At 44.3% G+C, this 23662-nt stretch overlaps 1 protein-coding gene across 3 annotated transcripts in view; it reads right to left on the bottom strand.

The window, feature by feature from the left end:
* Positions 1–23662, bottom strand: part of LOC103061445 (pituitary homeobox 3-like) — a 34386-nt gene that overhangs the window by 5191 nt on the left and 5533 nt on the right. Inside the window, exons 1-4 of one of the 3 annotated variants that reach the window (XM_025168045.2) lie at positions 19159–19174; positions 16219–16289; positions 9873–10131; positions 397–611 (exon numbers count right to left, since the gene is read on the bottom strand). In XM_025168045.2, the coding sequence (XP_025023813.1) occupies positions 397–611; positions 9873–9960 (303 nt within the window). In that variant the 5' untranslated portion in view covers positions 9961–10131; positions 16219–16289; positions 19159–19174. Of the gene's footprint in view, positions 1–396; positions 612–9872; positions 10132–16218; positions 16290–19158; positions 19390–23662 lie in introns of those variants that run through there. The other 2 variants (XM_025168046.2, XM_025168047.2) reach the window with 2 other exon arrangements.

Below are 23662 nucleotides of genomic sequence, written 5' to 3'. Positions count from 1 at the left end.
AGGGTCATCTCCCTTACTCTCTAAATCAAAAGACTCAGAAGAGCAACTCCGCCTTAATTATGCTAGGTCTAAGTTGAGCTGGAGAATTGCTTTGACAGGCTTTCAAGGTTCTGCTATGTTACCCTACTGGCAGTAAAGATCTCTCCTGAAATCCAAGTGGCTTTGTTTCATGAGTTTGCCAACCTCACAAGGGTTGACAACTCCTGAAGAAGTTGAGGTAGAGGAAGGTGTTTTATCGTACGGTGAAAGAGGTCTGAGCCAAGAACCCATGATCTTGCCAAGGGTTGGCTTTCATCCCACTCCGTTCTTCAGTGATTCATCATTAGTGTGTCTGAGCTACTCTGAGGAACTGTATCCCTGGTTCACCCCATCACCTCTGGCAACAGGGATCCTCACCCTTATCCTCGGCTCTGTCAGATTGGTCCAGCCTGCTATCTCTTCCCTTGTGCTCATGTCCGGGTAGCGATTTCGTTGGAAAGTGGCCTCCAGTTCCTGCAGCTGCTGGCTGGTGAAATGGGTCCTCTGCCTGCGGGGCTTCTTTTGGCCCATACTTGCCTCCTCTTCACCACTGGAATCAGAAGATTTGCACTGGGAGGTCTCACCATTTTCTCCTGAAGAGAAAGAGAAAAGAAGAATATTTTGGCATAGGCCCTGGACATTAGAGCTACCTGATCTTCTGTGGAGTCAGAGTCAAAGGACTTATTTTGGTCATTAACCAGACTTGAATAACAGAGTAAGAATAATGAAATAAAATAAAATAGGGTTAAAAAAAAGAAAGAAAAATATGTAAATATAAAAATGTAATCAAACCAAGCTGGTCTTAACAAAGTCCTGACAGATCTTGCCAGTTATTAGACAAAATTGGGGTTCTCTTCAAAATTCTGGTTTCTCTTCAAATTATATTATATTCCATGGAGCAATCTTCAAAGACAGAATCCTACTGGGAGCAAATTTGGATATTCCTGTGGATTCCAGAAGAGATGGCATTGTTCTAGCAAGAACAAATGTTGATTACCATTCTGTCCTTCCCTAGAAAAATGTTGCGTGGTTACTTGGTCATTCCAGGAAGGGCTGGAAAAGGAACTGTACCCTTCGAAGCACCCCAGGATTTATAAATATTTTTAAAAAGTGACAGGACATCTATTCCACTGTATAAAGCTGTATCCAGTCAGATGAATTTCCAGTTTTAAAATGGGGGTATCTATAGCAAATGGTCAAAAAAAGTCAGGATGATAGCCACAATGGAGTGATCAAAGTTCCGCCCCTTTCTTACGTGCGTTGTAAATGTAGGTGGGACCAAGATAAAGCGGGGGGGGGGGGAGGCAAAAACTAAACTAATTGAATTTAAAGATAATTAAAATTGATGTTAATTATGTAATAACATTAATATGATTAATCTATACTTAGTCATTTCTTCCTCATAAAATTGCCCAATTGTATTTACAAAAGTAGCAACGTTGGGTAGGGCTCTGGGAGCTGCGGGGAGGGGGGGTTGCCCCACAATGATGTCACTTGGACATTCTTGCACCATAACTCTACATTTGCAATTATGTTTGCCCAGTGCCTTTGCCCAATCAGGAACACCCTTCTGTACTTACTCCAGAAAAAACTTCGCTGACAAAGATCCCTTCCAGTATGCCTGAAATACATCCATGCCCGTATGCTGAGCGCTCCTGCCCGTGTAATGAAGGCAGGCTGGAAACAATGGCATATCTACCATTATATTGCAAATATTATTGAGATATTTGTCATTTTCACCTGTCCCTCTTTTTAAAAGACTATCCAGGGGGAGCCAATGTGTTTTATGTCACTTAATTTTTCTCAGATTCAAATGGTCCAAGGGCCTTAGACATTGCTAAATTTTGTTCTGCAGCATATCAGGCTGGGCAGAAGATCAACTGATCATTCAACTGATCTGAAAGTGTCTAGAGATATGTAATTTGTCTTTCTATATTAGCTGTGAATGATTTTAAGTGGGTTTGTTTTTCCTTTTTCTGATCAATGGCTATAATAATTAAAAAAAAAACACATGCACCCATTCATTCATGTTTAATTGCTTCCTGTGCAGAACAGTTGATAGAATTTGATAGAATTAGTCTTTTCTAAGCCATTTTTAACTCAGGAGGATTTTTACATATTTTTGTTGTTCAATTGTTAAGTCGTGTCCAACTCTTTGTGGCCCCATGAACCATATTGCGCCAGGCCTTCCTGTCCTTTATTGCCTCCCTGAGTTGGCTCAGTTTCATGCTCATTGCTTCAGTGATGCTACTTAACCATCTCATCCTCTGCCGTCCTCTTCTCCTTTGGCCTTCCATCTTTCCCAGCATCAGGGTCTTTTCCAGAGAGTCCTCTCTTCGCATTAGGTGGCCAAAGTATCTGAGCTTTTACATATTAACCTGCCTTTTTTTTCTTTTCTTTGCTTAATATATGAGTGTGATAACAAGAATAAACAAAGACCGCAGTGATTACTTTCTCTTTTCCCATGGAAACAGCGACCGATTAATTAAGCGCCACTTCATATCCAAACTACCTGGTCTCTGGAAAATAGACAAGCTTCCAGTTGTGATTAAAGCATAAAATCCCTTGTCCTATCTTCCCTCATGGGTGGAGAAAAAGCAAAAAAGAAAAGAAAATGCAGCCCTGGAAGATTGTGACATCCTCTGGAGCCTTCATAAAAAGGGGATAAACAACTAACTGCACAGTTGAGGGAGAGATTGTTGAAATTACATGCATCAAAAGAAATCAGGCAATCTCTGAAGGGCTCAACAAACACAATAGGCTTTTAACACATGACAAAGGTGAGCTGATAAGGTACCTGTAATCTGTTTCACATGTAACCTGCCTCTGCATAACCAACCTGTCTTCCCCCGTTCCTCACCCACCCCAATTGAAATCCTACATCAGTCTAACCCCTCCATGCATTCGACAAATGCCCTGCAGCTCACAAAAACGTATTCCTTTTAATACAATTCGTTAGTCTGAAAAGGTGCTCCCAAATTCCTCCTGAATTTTGGCCACCATAGACCAACAGAGTTCTCCTCCTGCAATTCCATACAAAAGGAGTGGAGTAACGTTCAGAGGTTGCTTCCAAACTGGACTTCCAGTGCACAATTCAGGTTCAAAGAAGACTAGAATGATCAGAGGATGGGAACCAAGTACGGAGAGCCACAGAGAGGACCTTGGAGAAACTCTGCAGAAATGGTTACAAAGACAAAAGCATGCTTTAGGCTTGGGAAATCAAGAAAGCATGAGGAAGAGACTCAGATTGACTCCACCTTAACGCTCTTGGGTAGAAGAGGGAGGAAGGAAAAACACAGTCAGGCTTTCAGGATTCTGTTCCTGTAGCCCAGATTGATAGGGTAGAATTCCAAGCAAACTTGTAGAGTCTGCTTCCTGACCTGGCCTACCTTGAAGGTGTGACACTAAGGCCCTTTCCCCATCTGTACCTAAAGGCGGCACAAGCATGCCTTGGCCTCATTTGTCCCGATGTGTCCACATTCCATGCCTTCATCTTGTCCCCACCCATGGGAAAGACAGGCTTTTTAGCTGTTTCCCCCTAATCCCAACCCCTTCCATCTCTGTTGCAGCGCCTGCCTAGGGAACAGCATCCTCCCCAAGGTTCAAATGGCCCCGACCCTGTTGGCCTTCCATAAAGCCTTGAAAACAGGCACCGGACCCATTTTTTTAAAATTTAGGAATGATGGGGGTGGCCTTGAATGTATTATGTTCTTATTTTTTAAAATTATTTCTTAGTCACTCAGAGTAGCAATTCTGAAAGCTGGGCAGCCGTATAAATTGATTAGACAAACACATCTAAGGCGTCCTATTGCTGTGGTGGGAAGTCAGGTCACTGACCAGGATTGGGGATGGAGGCAATGGAAGGAAGAGAGGAATTGGTAATGGGGGGCAAGTAGGTTTTCAGCTGATTCCATGATGGATGGATAGCAGCTGAACAGCAGTAAAGAAGGATTATAAGTGTTTTGAAGAGAGACTGATAGAGCTTGTGGAAAGATGACTGAGTAGGAGGCATGACAGTACTTTTCAAGTACCTGAAAGGAAGTCACACAGAAGATGACTTGTCCCAGGCTGCTGGAGGTGGGAAAATGGACAAAAATTACAGGGAAGCAGATTTCAGTTAGGAAAATTAGGAAAAACCTGGCCATGGCAGTCCAACAATGGGACCATGGCCAATAGGTGGTGGGCTCTCCTTAATTTGATTCCATCAAGTTGAAGCTGGACAGCTATCTCCGGGCAGGCTTTAACTTGGATTTTTGCACAATGTAAGAGTCCATGGGCTCAAGCTAAAGAGGTTCGGAGAAGAACAATCAAGATGATTGGAGAGTAGAAGATAAATCTTTTGAAGAGAGGTTGAAGGAGCTGGGCATGTTTAGCTTGGAGAACAGAAGACTGAGGGGAGAATACGATGGTACTCTTCAAATAAATACCTAAAAAGATGTCACATAGAAGGTCAAACCCTGACTTCTCTTTTTCCAAAGGGTGTTAAGTTACACAAAGTTAAATGGGGTTAAATTACATGAAGGTGGACTCCAACTGAATGTTTTTGTTTTAAAATTCCCGACAGTAAGAGCAGTTTGTCGGTGGATCCAGCAACCCAGAGAGTTGGGGGGCTCTCCTTTCCTGGAGGGGCTCAAGTGGACAGCCATCTCTTGGGGTGAATTTGATTCAGATTCCTGCACAAAGCTGGGGTGTAGGCTCCAAATGGTTCCTTCCAACATTGTGATCCTGAAAATTGTAGGATGCCTTTCTTTAGAGCAGAATTACAGAGCCTCTTAATGGCATTGTTATAATATGGTCAATCTCCATTTGGACAGGGTCAAAAGTTCCAGCTAATAGCAGTTTGCTGGGGTGGCTTGAACATCATCAGCAGTTTTCCTCACGACTCTCTCTCCTTAAACCAGTGTTACTCAATCTTGGCAACTTTAAGACATGTGGACTTCAACGTCATATCTTCAAAATCTGAACTAGAGGTCCCCCCATACCTCCAGAACAGATTTTTGAGAACCTCTTACAAGGGGTGGGTTGGGGGAAACTCAACAATAGATGTATTCACACACCACACTTGGGCTGGAGACAAAATTAACCTGTTCTCTGTGTTTTCACACTGTGCTGACACACTAACTCAGCAGAAAGGCTGGATTTACACAGCCTAGAAGCCACAAAAATCCTAGCCAAGGTTAAAACAAGCCAAGCTTAGCCAGTTGTGGGAATGCAATTGCAAAGTCTTCAAATGACCTGTTTAAGCTTTCTGGTGGGTAAATGATTATCACCTCATTTGAACCTGGATACTCCTTGTAGTGTTTGTGATTTTATAATCTGCAGTAAACCAGGAGTTTGTGTTTCCAGCAGGGGAAAAATATAATTAAACCCAACGGAGGGGGCTTATAATTTTACAATCAAGATTACATGGTGCTTTATACTTTAATTATAAAATAAATGTTAAATAGATCTGCCAATGGCTGTGTAAAACACCTGCATGCACACTCAGGTCTGCCTCCTTTGCTGTGTGGATTGGAGAAAGAAGGGAAGTGCGGCTGAAATGGGATGGATAAGATACTCTAAGTTTCTTTGAAAGAAAATAGACAAGAAACAAGGTGGGTAAACTGTAAATTGCCATTTGTAAGCAACAAAAGAAGTGGAAAGGTATACTGTTTGTTGTATGGTTTTGTACTGTATTAGTAAATACTGATACTGTTCATTCAGGATGTGACACCATTCATGGTACAAGCCATGCACCCTCCCACACAGCTGACCCAGCATCATCTTAGGTTACCCCATCAATTGTCTAATACAGATCTCTCCTTATCAAAAGACAGTTATCTTTATTCCAGAACAACAACAGGAGTTAAGTAACATCTGTGCACTGAAAAGCAGAAGTCAGACTTGTCTGGGAATCTGAGATACAATGCAATAAGGGCAGGGCTGCGATAGGAATTCGGGTGCATAAGTTTGGCACTTAAACACAATAACAACACCCCCAGTGAAAAGGAAAGTGGTGAAAACTGCATCTCCACCTCCTTCAGTTCTTTTGAGTTTATGCACAGAGAGGTTTTCTGCTACGAACATGAAGTCTTCTGTTGGAAAAAATGGAGGATGAGAAGCCATAATTCCTATTAGAGTTTGTATCTGTACCTGGGGCATGCAAGAGGTCAAACAGGTCAAGAGGGTGACCTCAGTTGCATGGTCACAACCACCCTCTCTACCTTTTTGTCCCCCGTGTACACCCCTGTCTGTAGCATGTCCTTATCAGCTTTATTCTGCTTGAGAGGCAGATGTATTATATGCAGGTGAAGTGCTAGCAAAGGGCTATACCTACTGGTGAGGGATGAGGGGACTTGAAACCTCACGGGAAGGCTGGTGTTAGTTCATGTCTAACAAGACCTTTGAGCCTTGTCTCTGGCACTTTTGAATGTGCCGCTCTGTCTGTAACAGCGATATCAATAAAACTCTTTGCAAGAGCTATTATGAAGGCTGAACGTGCGCAAAATACTTGAAAAACCTGAAAATGCCCAGCAAGCATCCAGTACTGTTATTCTGAGAAATATAATGATTTTGCTTCAAACAAGGAAAATACAAGAAGTGCTACAACATCCTTAAAAATAAAGGACAGATTATTTTTCCAAATAAATAATGCCCTTCAGGTCTCCCACCTGACCCTGCCTTTCACCTTGATGGCTGTCATAACTGGGTTGGGGAATTAGAAGCCTCAGAGCTGCTTGTGACCCCCAACCTCCATTTTTTTAAAAATGCAGCCTGCTAAGTCCCTAAGCCAGTGTTGTCCAAACTTGGCCACTTTAAGATGAGTGGACTTCAACTCCCAGAATTCCCCAGCCAGCATGGCTGGCTGGGGAATTCTGGGAGTTGAAGTCCACTCATCTTAAAGTGGCCAGGTTTGGACAACACTGCCCTAAGCAATGAAAGGAGCTATTTTGTCATTGTCCTAAAGTCTCCCAGCTAGGCTCCCACAACACATGGACCACAATCTACCAAACCCAAGTCTAGTCTAGACTAGAGTGTTCTGTGACTCCGGGTACAAAGTACTCACATTCATCTTATGAGAATCCAGTGCTTAGGAGCATAATAGGGCATAAGCATAATTAGGAACTTAAATATTGCCTTCTTAGTTTTGATTCATTCTGATTACTTACACTGCATCTCAGGTTGTACAGCAGAGTCTTTTAGTTTGGGCCCAAATGTCCCAAGAGAAGTTCTCATCACAAGGCATGAAGCTGGGGAACTTAGAAATCCTTGGGATGGATTGCACACAACAATTTGCTGTGCTCTGAAGAAGAGGCTAGCTCCTTAATCTTGCTCTTGACTCCAACATCGCTGAGTGGATTTTTCCTTCCAAAAACCTGTTAATAGCTGTGAAGCCCAGCATAAGAACTATCCTGAGAGTTATGAATAAAGGTCCATCTTGTTCAGCAACTTGAGTAGACAGCTGTCTCTTGAGCAGAATGTGAAGGCAGATGCCCTTCTCTTCCACTGGTCCCTGGCATCATAGGGTTGGAAGGGACCTTGCAGGTCTTCTAGTCCAACCCCAGAGCAGGAATCCTCAGACCATCCCAGACAAATGGCTGCCCAACCTTTTCTTGAAAGCCTCCAGTGATGGAGCATTCATAACTCCAGGACACACGCTGTTCCACTGCTTGATGGTTCTCACAGTCAGGAGATTCCTCCTTTTGAGCTTGGATCTTGTTCTGTTAAGCTTCCACCCATTGGTTCTTGTCTTACCCTCAGATGCTACGGAGAATAAATCCACCCCCTCTGCCCTGTGACAGCCCTTCAAATACTAGAAGACTGCTATTACACCTCCCCTCTGCCTTCTCTTCTTTAGATTTAACATATCTAGTTCTTTTAACTGTTCTTCATATAATTTAGCCTCCAAGTCCCTCACCATCTTCTCTGTACCCATTCCAGTCCTTGGTGTCTTTCTTGTATTGTGGAGATCAGAACTGGACATGGTAGTCCAGGTATGGTCTGACCAGTGCAACAAACAGCAGAACGATCACTTTTTTTGATCGTCAGGTGTCGAGGAAGGTATGCTTTATACCCAAAGTCACCATGTTAGAAGCTGCTGCATGAAGAAGTATTTCAGTGTCTCTATTCTGAAGCATGAGAATTTCATGGCCTGATCACACGTTTTAGTTCACTTTCCCCAAATCTGAGCACCCCCCTGGATATTTCCTGGTTACGGATTCAGGGGGTTACAGTTCCAACATAACTGGAGGACACCAGGTTGTGGAAGGCTGGACAGTGGTGGACCTGTTCCTTTCTTACCTCTCTGCATTATGCATTGTTTTATAAAAGACTTCCATCAATTGAAATAAGGTTGTAATGTGCAATTGTTCTCGGTCAAAGATATACCCATAGTCTGATGTTCATCTTTAAAGCTTGGTTATAACCCCCTGGAGCAAGATTTGACTTTCTTCCTACCATTACCCTGCATGCTATCAATAATAATAATAATAATAATAATAATAATAATAATAATAATAGTGTAATTCTATACTTGATTTAAGCCAAATACATTTTGCCATTACTCCAGAGAGGCGGGGGAGGAGGAAGAGGGGAAGAGGGAGAAGAAAAAGAGGAAAAAGGGGTGGGGAAGAAGGAGAAGGAGAAATAATACCATATCTCAAATGAAAACTGATTACAGCAGAACAATACAATCCCATGCCATCAGGCTGTTGCTGGGAGAGTGAGAAGCAAGCCCAGCTATTGCCTCTGTTGAGAGACCACCTCTTCTTGGTTCCTCTTCTCCCTGAACTCTTTTCATCATAGCCAGGCATTTTAATTTTACTTTTTCTCCCTCCCTCCCTCCCTTTTGGGGTCAGCTGTTCTGGATGTAAACTTGGGTTATCTTCTCTTTTCTGGGTCTGCGTGTTGCTTTGTAAGCTGCTCTGTGGCCGTTTCAGCTGAACTATCAGCCAAGCTTCTTTAAACACATACATCGGGGAGATTTAATATTCTGGCAACTGGAATTGCGTTTTTTAAATGTTCTTTTGAGCAGCAGAGGGCACGGCAGAAATATAGGGACATCACCGAAAGGGACCGAGGCAGAATTGTTGGTTGTTCTGTATTTTTAAAAAAACACCAAAATAGCAGCGATAACCCTATCGTGCGTGGAATGTAATAAAATGTAATATTTGTCCCCAATCCCCCAAAGGGCATAACATTTACACTGGCGTTATTTGTCTGCTGCTGAGTCCTGAAGACTATCAAAATGGGGCTCAAGAACAACAGGCAGCTCTGGGCTGTGCCTGTTCTTCCCTGAAATAAACAATATCCTAGAGGTTTTGCAGGCACAAAGGAAGCTGGTCATCTCAGCATTAAAGATCCCCAGGAATTTGACAAAACTGTTCAAAATCTTACCCTTAATGTAAGTGACCACCCCGATCTTATTGAAGGGGGACTCTACAACAGTCCCTCAAATATTCTGAATGTATTCTTAAGTCCCCTTTCTTTTCTTCCGTAAAAGCTCTTCCTGATCTTGGTTCCTGACTCCCCAAAACTAACATACATTGCAATCCCATTCTACGCTTTGAGCATTTCCCCTTTGACCTGTGTTTAACAATGTTAACTTTGTGGTCGTAGAGTGGTGGGATCAAGGAAAGGGCTAAACTTGTTTGATCCGAGGCAACATTGGGACAGTGTACGCATTGGACATACACCATGAAAGGCAGGACGTCTTTCAAGCCACTGTTTGACTCTTTTGTCAGACTGACCTATCATGGATAAATGATACAGCTTATCTATCTGAAGGGAGGTTGCATATCCTCAAAAACACCCTCAGTGTCAATGGTTTGGAAGCCCCCAGACAAACCTGAATCTTCCAGAACTCCATGCCTTACCTCCACTTTCCGTGCTGGATGTTCCCGACAGAGCTCTTGGTTGTATCCCCTCTGTGTTTCCATCTGAGGCTTCCAACAATGCTGACATAACTCCCAAAGATGTAGAAACAAAGGCCCTTGTTCCAGTTCAGGGTACAGGAGCAGAATAAGGTCGCTTCGTGTTCCACACGTTCCAAAGGACCTTCCCGGTGGGAAGCCCTTTGGTGGATTGATGGAAAAGGCTCAAGAGAAAAAATGGTGGCAATCTTGAGGAACTACCCTTTCAAAAGAAGAAATGGTCCAAGCTAGAGAATACTTTCTCAATAGGTATTTAGACAGGTCCTTTTCAGTTCTCAAATCCCCAGCAAGGATCTCGTCACGGAACCATTTTTCAAGAGCTCAGCTTTCCTCCCCCAGATCCACATCAAGATCTGGCTGCAGGGTATCCCTCCACCAAGTCTGCAACTTCCTAGGAGCTATTTTGCTTTCAGAGTATGACTTTTTTCTTTTACCCTCTCCCACCTCCTTCTCTCACATGTTTGTTTCCCTTTCCCAGGGCTGGTGTGTTTTTTGGTTTGGCAGGAAGGAGGAGTGTATGTGTGTGTGTGAGAGAGAGAGAATCTGTGTGTCAAATATCAGGGACAGCTGAGTGCAGCCTAACCAGGTGCCAATCAGCCATGGTCTCCCCAGCAGGCTGGGGAAGTTGGACTGAAGTGGAGATGGATGAGAAGATGGCAGCTGAGAGGCCACGGATTTGTTCAGCATGCTCCAGAGGCGAGGCTAAAAATGCATATTTCAGCACCAGTTGCCTCGGGGTTCACATTTCCTTGGAGTCAAGAGCCCTTCTTACAAGATGAGATCTAAAGTCTGTCTGATCCAGGGCTGTGAGCCTACCGGAACCCAGTCAGAGGTCCACCTTTTCTGATTCTCCCAGGGTATGCAGTGGAAGTAGTATACCTTGCTATCAGGATACCATACAACAAAATCTCCCATGAGATTCTAATAGAGAAGATGGCAAAATGTGAGCTTGACTAGATGATCACAGAGCTGACTAAACAATCATACCCAGTCAGGGTATGTCAATAGCAGCATATCAGGCTGGAAGGAAGGGCCCCATTTCAAGGCCCTGTGCAATTCAACTTATTTATAAGCAATTTGGATGAGGGGTTAGCAAATATAATGATCAGATTTGCAGATGACACAAAAATAGGGGGGATTGCAAAACTTAGGTAGTATCAAGATCTGGGAGGGAAGCTGAAACGGCGGGAAGAAATCGGTGAGATGAATTTCAACAGGAACAAATGCAAAGTCCTACGTTTAGGTTAGAAAAATCAAAAGCATGACTATAGGATGGGGGGGACTCAAACTGAGCAGCAAAATAGGGAGGCAAACTGGGTAGAAGTGCATGTGAAAAGGAACTGGGTGCCTTGGTGGACCTCAAGATGAACACGAGCCAATAGTGTGATGCAGTTGCAAAAAAAGCAAATGCAATTCTGGGTGCATCATCTGAACTATAGTGTCAGGATTAAGAAAAGTCATTGTTCTTTTCTATTTTGTATTGGTCAGATCACACTTAGAACATTGTGCCCAGTCCTGGGTAACACTTTTAGGAAGGACATTGACATAGAGATATCCAGAGGATAGCAATGGCAAGGGTCCTGGAAGGAAGAACTTTGAAGGTGATGGGTATGCTTAGCCTGGAAAAGAGAAGACTGAAATATGAGCGCTATCTCCAAGAACCTGAAGGACGCTCGTCTAGGAGTTCAGAGCTGTTCCAGAAGGCAGGGCAGGAAAAAGTGGGCTTAAACTGTAAGGGTTTCAGGAAAAAAATCCCTAGCACTTCAGCAATGGAACACCTGCCTTGAGAGGTGATGGACTCTCATTTGCTGGTGGTGTTTAAAAAGAGGCTGAACAACAAGGATGCTATAATAGTGGGTAAGGAATTGAACTAGATGATTCCCACAGTCCCTTTCAAACTTTCATTTCACGTTTCTATGAGCTGTTGCTTCCGTAGGCTGACAAGTACAGCGTGTGATACCTGGAGTTTCACTTTTGGAAAACTGGTAAGAGAACTTTCTCTTCCCCCACTTTTCTTGGCATGGAAAATAATCCAGAGAGTTTGCTTTTTAACACTAGGAAATTGACTACAGGATTACAAAATTGAATACCTCCGTTTTTCTTAAAAAATCAGGAATCTAGTAGCATGTTTTCCAATTAACAATTTTTGTTAAAAGGCAGGAGCTACAGCTCACTCCATCTGATGCCTAGAGTGGCTAGACTGGTGCAGGATATAAATTGGGGTGAAGCTGTGGAGAAGGGAGGGAAAAACAGGCTATGCAGATGCAGGTTACACGTCAGACGCATTACAAGTACTTTATCAATTAACAACTGTAATGTGTTAAAAAACTACAGGTAGTCCTCGTTTACCGACCACTCATTCAGCAACAGTTCAAAGTTATGACAGTGTTGAAAAAGGAGACTTATGACTGGTCCTTGAAGTTGCAGCCATCATAGCGTCCCATGGTCATGTGATCACCATTTGCGACCTTCACAGCTGGTTTCCAACAAACAAAGTCAATGGGGAAGCTGGCAGGGAAGGTCACAAGTTACCCTGGTAAATCCCCCTGGCCTTCCTGCGCTCACGCCCCACTGAACCACCTACCCCCTCACCTTCCTGCACTTGCGCTGCGCCATCCAGCCCTTGGCCTTCCTGCACTCATGCACAACCTGCACCATGCCTCCCAAACCCTCCCCTCCCCTCCCACCCCCCTGCACCATCCCCATGCTCCTTACCTGGGACTCCTGCCTCTTCCCGCTTAACGGCCTACATGTCTTGGGGTTATGACAGCAACCGGGACTGCTGGGATTGTCATCACTAAGCAATGCGGTCACATGATGTAGCGCTTTACAATCACAGTGCTTAGTGGGAGCAATCTGGGTCCCAACTGCCATTGTAACCCGAGGACTACCTATATGTGAGTTCAGCAACCTTTCACTCAATGGTGGAGTTAAAGTCCCATTGCTCCTAAAGAGCCACTTCGAGGTCTGCCATAGAGCATCCCGGAAAGTTGAAATGCTCTGATACTTCTTTGTCCTTTTTTTTTGAGTCCTGATATCAAACTTGTGTCCATTAAATGTTTTTGCACACCGTTTGTTCCATTCACCCTATGTAGAATCCAGAGGGGCATTGCTGACATATACCAGATTAGAGGAAGAACATGTGAAGGAACCTCTAATCTTGCTTGTGTACTTCTTAGGGCCTTTGGTGGTCCTGTTGGTGTAGCTGTGAGCGTCAAGAAGACATCTGGGTTTGTTGAAGTGTTTGGTTCCCATGTTAGCATCATGGTCCTGTTATCAACCCTACAAGGTAGACCAGACCAGGAAACTGACTCCACAGGAAGACTAGAACTCTACTTTATAGAAATAGGCTATAGTCTTGCAAGTCTGACTGCGTATTTCCTCCCCTCCATCTTATACCACAAGATTATAAGGGCCAACCTGAGATTCTTCTTAATACTATCATTTTTGCCAGGACTTGAGAAATGCTCCTGTCCTTTTTGTTTACACAGTGTTTTTTTGAATATTTGCTTCCAGGCCACCTCCCTACTTTTCTACATGTATCTTGTTGCTTATGAGAATCTGTTTCTGGTAGGGTAATTATCTGTATGGACCTGCTATCTGGTGGCTGAGAAAGTGCAGGGTCATTGTCCAATATGGGCTGCAGCTTATTAATAACACGTTTCAGCGATTTGGGCTATGAGCTGTAAGTGACAGCCAGTAGTGTTCTGTTGTTCTGTGTTTGTGGTTTGTCTTTCAATAGGTCCTCCCTGGGAATTGATCTGGCTCTAGTGATTTGACTATTGATCTTGTTGGGTGTATAGTTCAGTTTCCTGAGTGCCTAGCTTAATTCAGTCAGTGGAGCATCTCTGTCAAGCGGGTCAGTACAAATGCGGTTGTAACATAGAGCCTGGCCATAGATGATGAATTTGGTGATGTGTTCTGGATGAAAGCTGGAAGCATGTAGGTAGGCATTTCAGTCTGTAGGTTTCCTGTCTAACCTGGTGCTTGTGTGTCCGTTGTGTACTTTTATGGGAACATCAAGGAAGAGGACTTGTTCTGTAGATAGGGCTAGGCTGAGGCTGATGGTGAACTGGTTGAAGTAATGATGGAATGTCCATGGTCCAGAAGATGAAAATGTCATCAGTGAATATCAGGAAAAGGAAGGTCTTCAGATGGTAAGAGTTAAGAAAGCGTTGTTCTAGGTCAGCCACAAATATGTTGGCATTCTGAGGAGCCATGCAGGTGCCCATGGCTGGGCCACTGACTGGCACATATTATTGCCAAAGTGAAATAGTTGATGGGTGAATACCAAATCACCCAGTGAGGTGGCAAGGATGCTGTTTTGGCATCAGTGAAATCCCTCTCCCTTGCCTAAATTTAATCTGGTGAACCCATTAGACCTAGTGGCTGCGTTCACACAAAAAGCTATACCTGGTTAGTTTTACCTGTGACTCTCTCTCTCTCTCTGTGATTTAGCAAGCTGGGTGAACTTGGTCTGTTTGGTTAGTTTAGGAATCAGTGTATTGTGTGAAGTGTGAAGCCAGGAGGTAGGTGAATTCAGTAACCCAGACAGTTAAGCATGTTGTGCAAGGCCAAATACAGCCTGTTACAAGGCAGTAACCCTCTTCTACACGGTGGTGCATCGTCTTGCAGGATAGGAGCCAAGAAAGGGAACCCTGCAGGTCAGAGTTGGACCGCAGTCCAGAAATGGCCACATGCTGGATGTAGATCCAGTCTGCTCCCAAACTGCCAGGTGGAGCTGGGTGGCGGGACACTCAGGAAGCTCTTGGGTTTCTTTTGTCCAGGCTGAGCATTCCCGACATTGCTGGCTGACGTCGGCTGGCTGAAGAGACAGGCGGGAGACGCCAGCACTCTAGCTGGCTAATTAGGCCTTGAAAGACGGGTTGGAGTAGCTGCTTCGGAGCCATCCCAAGGAGAAGGTCAGGTTTCCACGTCTCCTTTCGGCTGAGCAATTGAAGAAGCCAGGGCACGCTTCAGGTTTGCTTTTCCTTCTCCCAGGCTCTCAGACGGGCTGGCTTCTGCCAGCCACTTGGGAATCCTTTTCTTCACTCCAGGCAGCTCCAGTTTTCAATTGACAGCAGGGACGTCCTGTGTGCACTGCCATTTGTTTTCTCATAAACCTGAAATCCAGCCTTCCCCAATCTGCCACCCTGCAGATGTGACAGGTGTTGCATGCCCAACACATCTGGAAGGCACCAGATCAGGGAGGTGGCTACGCACAGGATCGGGGCAGCATCTTCCATTCTATAAATGTTTCTGTTCTTCCATTGGCTGGACTTCCTGGGATGCTGGTAAGGGGTCTACAGGAGTGGATGCCTTCTTAGTTTACAGTGCAGACCATTTTTGGAGAGAGGGAAGATGTTGTGAGATGTGAATACGCCTATGATCATTCCATCTGTTCATAGGACTTCTTGATATCTTGCAATTGTTTCAGGAAGACCAGGAAATGTAGCTAATAAATATCAGCATTTCCAAAAACTGAGTAGCATCAGACCTAGTTAGGTGTAAGGAACCATAGAGATTACCTTGGAGAGGGTATGCAATGGCCATTAGTAAAACAAGAATTAAGCCTGGGAAAGGAAAAAGATGTTATATACCACCTTTGCTGTTTATGGTATAAGAGGGAGGAAAGAGAAAACACTATCAGGCTTTCAAGATTCCATTATTATATTCTGTATCAGTAAAGTAGAATTCCAGTATTTCTTGTGGAGTCTGTTTTCTGACCTGGCCTACCTTGGAGGGCTGACAGCAACCCTGGGAGGAAAGACTACCAGGAAATCTTAGAGGCGTAGATAAACACCTTGGGAGTAAGCCATGGCAAAAGACTTCTGTCTTATGGCAAAGAAATCTATGTGGCTGTATCTGGGAAGTCACCAGGAATTAAGCTTGACTGAGGGATAGTTTGCTTTTACACCAGTGAAGCAACAACCATTAGTTCCCAGACTACAAATGGCCAATATGTAAACCTATCTCAGGTGCTGGCAAGGTTGCCAAGCAATTCGCCAAGAATTTGTTAATTCAGAAGGATGAAGCACAGATATCTAAAGTCTCTGAGATCTTTGGACTGCCTTGACAAACAATTGTGTTGGAGAGTTCGCTCTTGCAGGCAAGAATCACTAATCCAGCTGATATACCACATTTCTGACACTCTATGGATGTGTGCTTCCCCAGAGAGAAAAGGTTCACAATCCTCCTGAACTCTGGGGTCCTGCTAAAGGAGCAGATAGCAGCTGTGGCTAGGAGGGTCTTTGCTCAGTTTTGGCTGTGGCACCAGCAAGGGCCTTACCTGGAACAGGATGCACTGAGGTTAGTTGCTCGTGCCCTCGACATCTCATGTGTAGATGACTGTAATGTGCTCTACAGGATGGAAACGGGATAGAAAAAGCATGGACGCTTTTGAAATTGGGCACTGGAGAAACTCCTGAGAATACCATGGACAGCGAAGAAAACAAACCAATGGATCTTCAAACAAATTATCTCTCGAGGCACAAATAACCACGCTCAAATTATCCTACTTCAGACATTCTGTACTATTCAAAGACCTAGCTTTCTGGAGAAGGCTCTGACGCTGGGAAAGGAAGAAAGAAAGAGAAGAAGAGGACAACCAGCAGGAAGATGGATGGACTCAATTATAGTAAGGATGGGTGCACCATTGGAAGACATGAAGGACCAGGTTGGGGACAGTTCTTCCTGAACACAATCTATCTATGTGGTTGTTTAGAGTTGATGGCACATATCAGTCAATCAATCAATGTGCTCTATGTAGGACTGCCCTTGAAGACCATCCAGAAACCTCAACTGGTCCATCATGCAGCAGCCTGCATGCTTACTGGTCAGTCGTAATACTGCCATATTATACTGTTGCTTCAAGACCTGCACTGGCTATCAGTAGGATTCTTAGTGCAACTGAAGGTGCTGGTCTTAAAGCCCTTAAAGGCTTGGGGCCCAAATGGATACAGAATACCTGCTTAGGGTCCCCATGGTACTAGGAGGTGTGATGGTGGGCATTATCTGTAGGGCTCTGTCAACCCTTCCAGTTAGTACAGTACTAGAACTCTACTTTTATTGATCTAAGCTATAACAACAAAATATTGAATCTTGAAGCCTGACAACATCTTGCCTCCCCCCTCCTCCCACTCACCCCAAAGAGAGTCAAGGCAGGGTAATCTTGAGTATTTTTCTCACCCTTTCCTCTTTTCCGAGGCTATGTTTCTCAACAGTTGCCACATATTTTCTTCACAACCATCTCCGTACTCCTCTACAGGCTCCTACGGAACAGCTGACCCTCTAAAAAAAAAGGAGGTTCCCACTCTTCTGGAAAGTTGTAAAGACTTGTCTTTTCAGAGAACCTTTTAGGATTGATTCTGGAGCCCTCGATGTAAGTTTGAGTGTTATAGTTATATATTGTTATATTTCATACTATAATTATTGTTGTATTTTATGATAAATGTCGTAAACTTTCTGGAGTCCACTTGGATTAAGGCGGTGTATAAATTTCATAAATAAATAAATAAAACTCAAGGAACTCACTAAGGGTTTAAGGGCTTGGATGTGAAGCCAGACCATGTTCCTAATTTTGGCACAACGGTAGCTGGATGGTTCCAGGAGATCTTCTAAGTTGCTAGTGGGGGAATGCAATCAGCACAGTCACCGCAGCCTACTGACTCGCCAGCCTTGCAAGAGCCCCATGGTCAGGCTTGCCCAACCCAATGCCTTCTAGATACATTGCACTACAGTTCCTATCACCCCCAGCCAATGGATATGGGAAGGAGAGTTGTGGATTATATGAGCCACTGGGATTTATATTCTGACTGGGCACAAAGCAGTTTCCTAGATGCCTCATTCGGAGTTCTGATTTTGCTGCCTGACAATGGGCAGAAAAAGGCATTTCAAATCAGCAATAATTTTTACATTCTAAATTTGCCCATTATATGTGCATTTTTTAAAAAAAACTATAGAAGTCTTCTCTCTCATCCTTTTCCTTTGCTACCTTCCCCCCACCAACACGTTGCTCAGCAGTTTTAGCTTCTTCTTAGGACCAGCATAGAGGCGCACATGTCCTTCGGCTTTTATGGATTAGTGTCATTTCCATGCGTTATTTTCTTTATTGCTCTGGCTTTTACCCTCCCTGAAAGCTCCCCCCCCCCCCCGCCCTCCACACACACAATGCCTTTCCATTTTCTCAGAGAGACAAGCTGCCCCATTGGTCTGGACTCCCCCATCCACCAACAGCTGTGCTGAGACTGAGTTAGACAGGCTGGAATCTGGGGACAACTGGGAACAGCTGAGAAGCCATCCTGCTGGGAAACATTTTACTCTTTGGCCAAAATGGCTCCAGCACTGAAGTTCAGGGGGGTAGCCCCCCTTCTCCTCCCCTATCATTCTTTACAAAGAAATGTTTTAAAGGAGTTTCTGCATGCAGGGCTGGGGACCAGATCTAGCCCTCCGAAAGCCTTGGTGTGTTCCCCCAGAACCCTCCATTTTTTTTACTGCAATAGAAAAGAAAAATGATTAAATAATTGGAAAATTTTCAGTGTTGTTCATGGTATCATTAATTTAATGTGATTTTAAGTCCAGAAGAAGGCAATGGTGAGTTAGATCCACATTTTTGCCAGGAAAAGAACACGAAGACATTCAGATAATCACCAGGACTTGAGCTCAGGTTATTGGAGGCTTTAAATTTAGGAAAAGTCTCTGAGATGCTGAGAACAAATTCTGGTAATTATCCAGACATCTCCAAGGCCATAAGAGTGGGGACCTTCCTTGCCTCAGAAGCTAAGGGGTTCTAGAGGGGGAGAGCCCTGCAGAGAATGTCTGCTATCGGGCCCCTTCCCATCACACCTCCTAGTACGTGGGGACCCTGAGCAGACGTTCTCTGTCTGTTTGGGTCCAGGAGACATATTTTATCAGGGAAAGTTGAGTTCTTAGATACCCAGGCCCAAGTCATTGAGGGTTTTAAAGTAGCATTGTGACCAGTACCTTGAAATGCACTCAGAAACATATTGGTAGCCAATTAAATTTATATTAACATAAATGAAATATTTTTTTTTATCCTTCCTCTAACTTTTTTGTCCTGGGTCTACCTACTTTTTGGATGGTAGCCCCCGGTAAGCTATCCTAAGAAAGTTGCTCACACCTACCCCAGATGCCCTCTTCTTCACATTTTATACTCTCAACCAGTGAGAAGGTGAGAACAAGGCATGACTAGTCCAAGACAACCACCAACCTTTCCACGAAAAAAGGAATTTGATGCTTGGAGCTGATGCTCTACTTCAGCAGAGATGAGCTAGTCGATGTTCGATGCTTGTTTTACCTTCTCTGTGATCTCAATGATCTCCTTCCTATTCCACTGTCTCCTCTGAAGACCAGGTTCTCTGGGTGCTTCCATCCTTCAGCAATCCAGCCATGATTGTGGATTCAGGAAGGATAGAGACTGCTGTGAGAGATTATGGGCAGGCTGGAAGAGAACAGACAGAAACAATCAAGAAATAGAAAGTGAGTCAGTTGGCAGCTTCTCTTGCAACTCAGCCTGGATTTCTCTGATCTGATTCTCTAATCAATGTAACTGATATGGTTTTGTTTCATTCATCTGATGACTAGGCCTATGATTATGGGAGAAGCCTAAACTCTACAATTAAGATGGAGAGCATTATCTATGCAGTCCCCAGGAGTCAACCTCAATTTGAGAAGACCTGGCTGTCTATCTGTTCCTCCACTGGGTTCTTGGCTGGGTTCTTGGCTCTCTCATTCTTTGGGCTCACACAAAGACCTTCGCAATGGCCCAGATTCTCCACTGTTATGTTTTGCAGAGAGAGATTGTGGGAGGCTGGAAAAGGAATGCAAGGGAGACTGAGCATAAACAGTCAAGAGACAGAAGGGGAACCTGTGGGCACCTTGTCTCGTAAGTGGCAACTCAGCCCAGGTGCAGGAAACAAGGGGAGAAGCATTTCCAGGGGTGTCTGTGGGGTATGGTGAGAAAAGTCAAGATGGAGGCCACGATGGTGTGACTGAAGCTCTGCCTTCAAATCATACTGTAGCAGCTGCCATCTTCACTGTTTTGACTGTATCCTGTGGACACCCTGGAGAGTTTCCCATCATTCAAAGAGATTCTGCCTTAATGAACTCATTATAAGTGAGGGTAGGAAATTCCTCTTATAGTTCTCAAGGTTATGATTTTACCCCCGATAAGCATTAAAAATATGTTCCTGAACTCTGTGCAGCTCTTGCTCCCTCAGTCACCAAGTACAGTAGAGTGAGGTAACTTTCGCCAGAAAGCTTATACAGTATAGGCTGGGTTTGCACAACACACTGAACCGAGGGACTGAACTGTGCTCACCATTGCACCCTATACTAGTGCTGTTATGTGGGCTGCAAAGCTCCAGGTGATCACTAGATGGCAGCAACACAGAGCTGGAGTTTTCTCTCTGACTTTGCTGCCCTCTAGATTTGTGAAGAATAGATATTATGGCTCCGCTACAAATGTTAACCTTCTGGTGGGCTTATTTTGGTGGCTGCTTCCCCCCCCCCCGCAAAAAAATCAAAGAGACTTCAGAGAAAGTGTAAACAGGGAAGAAGGAGAACAGACTGCCCCACCAAGATTAGGCTAAGACATTTGACCACCCAACTGGCTTTGAGGCGCGCTTGGCCAGGTCACCTTCCTCCAACACCAGTGCCTTACAGGACTGCCAATTTGCTGAGTTTCATATCTTAATTTGCACATTAGTTCTATGGGTTCCCTAAGAATCCCCATCCTGAGAAGCTACTCATGAATTTGGGTGTCCCATTCCAGAGTGATTACCCCTGGGGAGCAATGTACGACAGCATATTTGCCATTCTTGTGATTTTGCTGGGATCGGTACGGAAGGAAGTTGCGCCTTCCTAAAAAGATGGCTGGTTATATTTTCTGTCTGTAAGCCACCTTTGCAGGGGTCTTTCTCTGAGGATATGCCTGAGGAAAAGCAGCTGCACGATCTCTCCGTCTTTGGCTCTGCATAGTAGATATGGGACTAGGCTAAAGGTAGCTTAACCCACTCGGGCCATTCCTTTCCTTCTTATAGATTCTGGTTGCACTAAGCTGTAAAGTGGTTGTTCAGTTTTGGCTTAAGGTGTTGTAAGAATCCAACCATTGCAGTTAGTAAATGAGGACAGGTAAGGATGTCATGCGAACCCAGCAAATTACTCAATAAACCATGGTTAAGAAAAGCGCATTTAGTGTGATGTATCAACTCTGCTCTGGTCGGGATTGCTGAGCAGAAGTAAAACAAGAGGCACTTTATCCTACTCTTTCAGTACATGCCGTTGCTGGGGAAATGGTGTTGGTTCTTGATATAGTTTTATTGGACCATCACAAATTCCAGATGAATAAAGGGAGATGCCTTTGAACGATGGTGCTGGAGAAAATTGTTGAGCATACCTTGAATTATGAGAAGAACAAATCATTCAAGATTAGATGAAGTAAAACGAGACTTTTTACTGGAAGCACTAAGAATGAAGCTAAAGGTTTAATATTTTGGACACACATAATGTGAAGGCAAAAGTCATTGGAGAAGACTCTGATGCTTGGAAAAGCCGGCCATCAGAAGACAAGGAAGGTGGTTAGACCCTATCACTGGTGACACAAGCAGCAGCTTGCAGGAACTCAAAGATGCAATTATTGGCAATCTGGTGAAATGAAGTCCATCAGGTCACAAGGTGTAATGACTGAACAACCACAACAAAAATATTCAGTGAACAAAGTTGGTGGGAATTTTGCTTAATTCCCTCTAGCTGCCTTAAATCTGCTTAAATACAGTAATTTGGATCAATGCTCCCTTATTCTTTTCAATCTTGTGGGACAGCAGGGGCCTCTGACAGGAGGTAGATTTGGGACAAAAGGTATTACATCATCAATATTTAAGGGTTTCTTAACATGGCCATCTTAGTCATATTGATCCATCACAAGAAAATCCAAAAAACCAAGGGATGAAGAAGATGAAAAAGGTTCAAAAAGAAGATCAGAAGTTACTACCACATAGTATCTTGAGATATTTGAACTGCAGACTTTGTGGGCTGAAACATTTGCCCTAATTTTTTAGATGCCTCCATCCCCTAATTTTTATCACATCTTGCCTCATGAATTCTTTTGGAGCCCTCAAGAGCTTGCAAACCCTTTTTTTTGCCATTCTGGCTGCTCCTAATGAAGGCGTACTTCAGCTGTGGGTTACAGCCCAAGGAGATGACAAGGTGTTAGAGATGGCTTTAGAAACAGATGGGACAGATTCACCCTCATGTGATAATCTTAGTAGGGAGAGCAGGGAATTGCCATTGGGCTTGTTGGCGTCCTCATCGCTCTCCGTAAGAAAAGGGTTTACTGTTGTTGACAGTTGGGCTTCAACCAACGGAGGGTGGTAAAGACATGGATGAGGAGGCAAAACTTTCATCTTTGATCTCCATAAACCGATGTAGGATTTAGAATGCTTAATAGGGCTATACAGGATAAGACTGCCAGGGGATATTAGCTGCCTGGCAAAATGGAACCTACATGAGTAGAAACAACAATGAATATTCAGTGCTACAGAAAAGGCAATTCCTGCCACACCTTGCTTGCCTTGGCTAGCCCCTGCTGAAAGCAGAATGCGGGATTAGCTGGCCTTTGGTACAATCCAGTGGGCGGGGGGGGGGGGGATTGTTGAGTATAAATAACTGTAAGGGTGCAGTATAACTATTGGGCATTCTTCTTCAAGGCTGGGTCCTCATTGAGATAATCGATTTGGGTCTGCTGCTTTGGACTGTGGGTAAGGAATGGGTGCTTCCCCATATGGAAATAAGTCCCCTTGGATAGAGAGCTAGTATGCCAGGAATATGGCAATACTACTCCCCTTCTTTCCGATAGGTTAGCTTTCTAAGTGGATGGGGTGCTCTTTGTATTTTGGAGCAAATTGTCCCATGGGACCCCATCCCGTCACTCTGACGTGACACAGCTCAGATGGAATATGGGTGCTTTCTTGGACAGGGTGAAAGGAGAAAGATGTCAAAGAGCCCTGTGGGTTCCTGCCTGACCCTCCCCACCTTTCACGGCCTCAGCCTTCTGCTCCTTCGGTTGTGAAACTCAGACATGAGAACCATTTAATGGAAGACTATTTGGAGCTAGGCTGGGCTCCCTGCCACTTTGACCTTTCGGACAAGCTAAATTTGTTCTTCTGCAAACAAGTTGTGTTATTTATAGTTGCGATGACAGGCCTTCAGGGCAGTGGGGGCCTGTGGTCCAGTGGAAATGCACACCCCATCCCGCCCCAGAAAATGAGGGGCACCGATTGGACCCAAAGGTAAAGAACTATGATTGATGGTAATCCCAGCTAAAGAGGCCGGGATTAGCTGGCTGTCATTACAAGGGACCCTCGTAACTCAAGCCAGCCGCCGTCCTGATTGATGACGGGATTTGGAATGGCTGAATCCTCAACCCCCACTTGGCACAGCAGGGCGCAGAGCATCAGCCTTGGCATAAATAAACCTGTAAAGGTTATTCAACAGTTCTCGGCCACACAGTGTCTCAAGAGGATCCTGCTACTACCAGCTGCAAAAGCACCAGCCGTTGTCATGTTACACCTTTCTGTAACACTTGGGTACCACGTTCCTTATCTCCCCCCCCCCCAACCGTAAGGAGGCTAGTTGGAACAAAATGGCATTGACTCAGATTCTTCCTTGTATATGGAACCAGGTTGCAGAGATTGTGGGTGGGGGTCTCATGGCAC

This window comes from Python bivittatus, unplaced genomic scaffold (assembly GCF_059951505.1).
Source record: "Python bivittatus isolate LINGU-HERP-01145 unplaced genomic scaffold, Pbiv_v1 ctg000680_np1212, whole genome shotgun sequence".
NCBI classification, from domain to species: domain Eukaryota; kingdom Metazoa; phylum Chordata; class Lepidosauria; order Squamata; family Pythonidae; genus Python; species Python bivittatus.
Note: the sequence above shows the minus strand (reverse complement) of the source record. Positions and strands in the feature narration are given on the sequence as shown.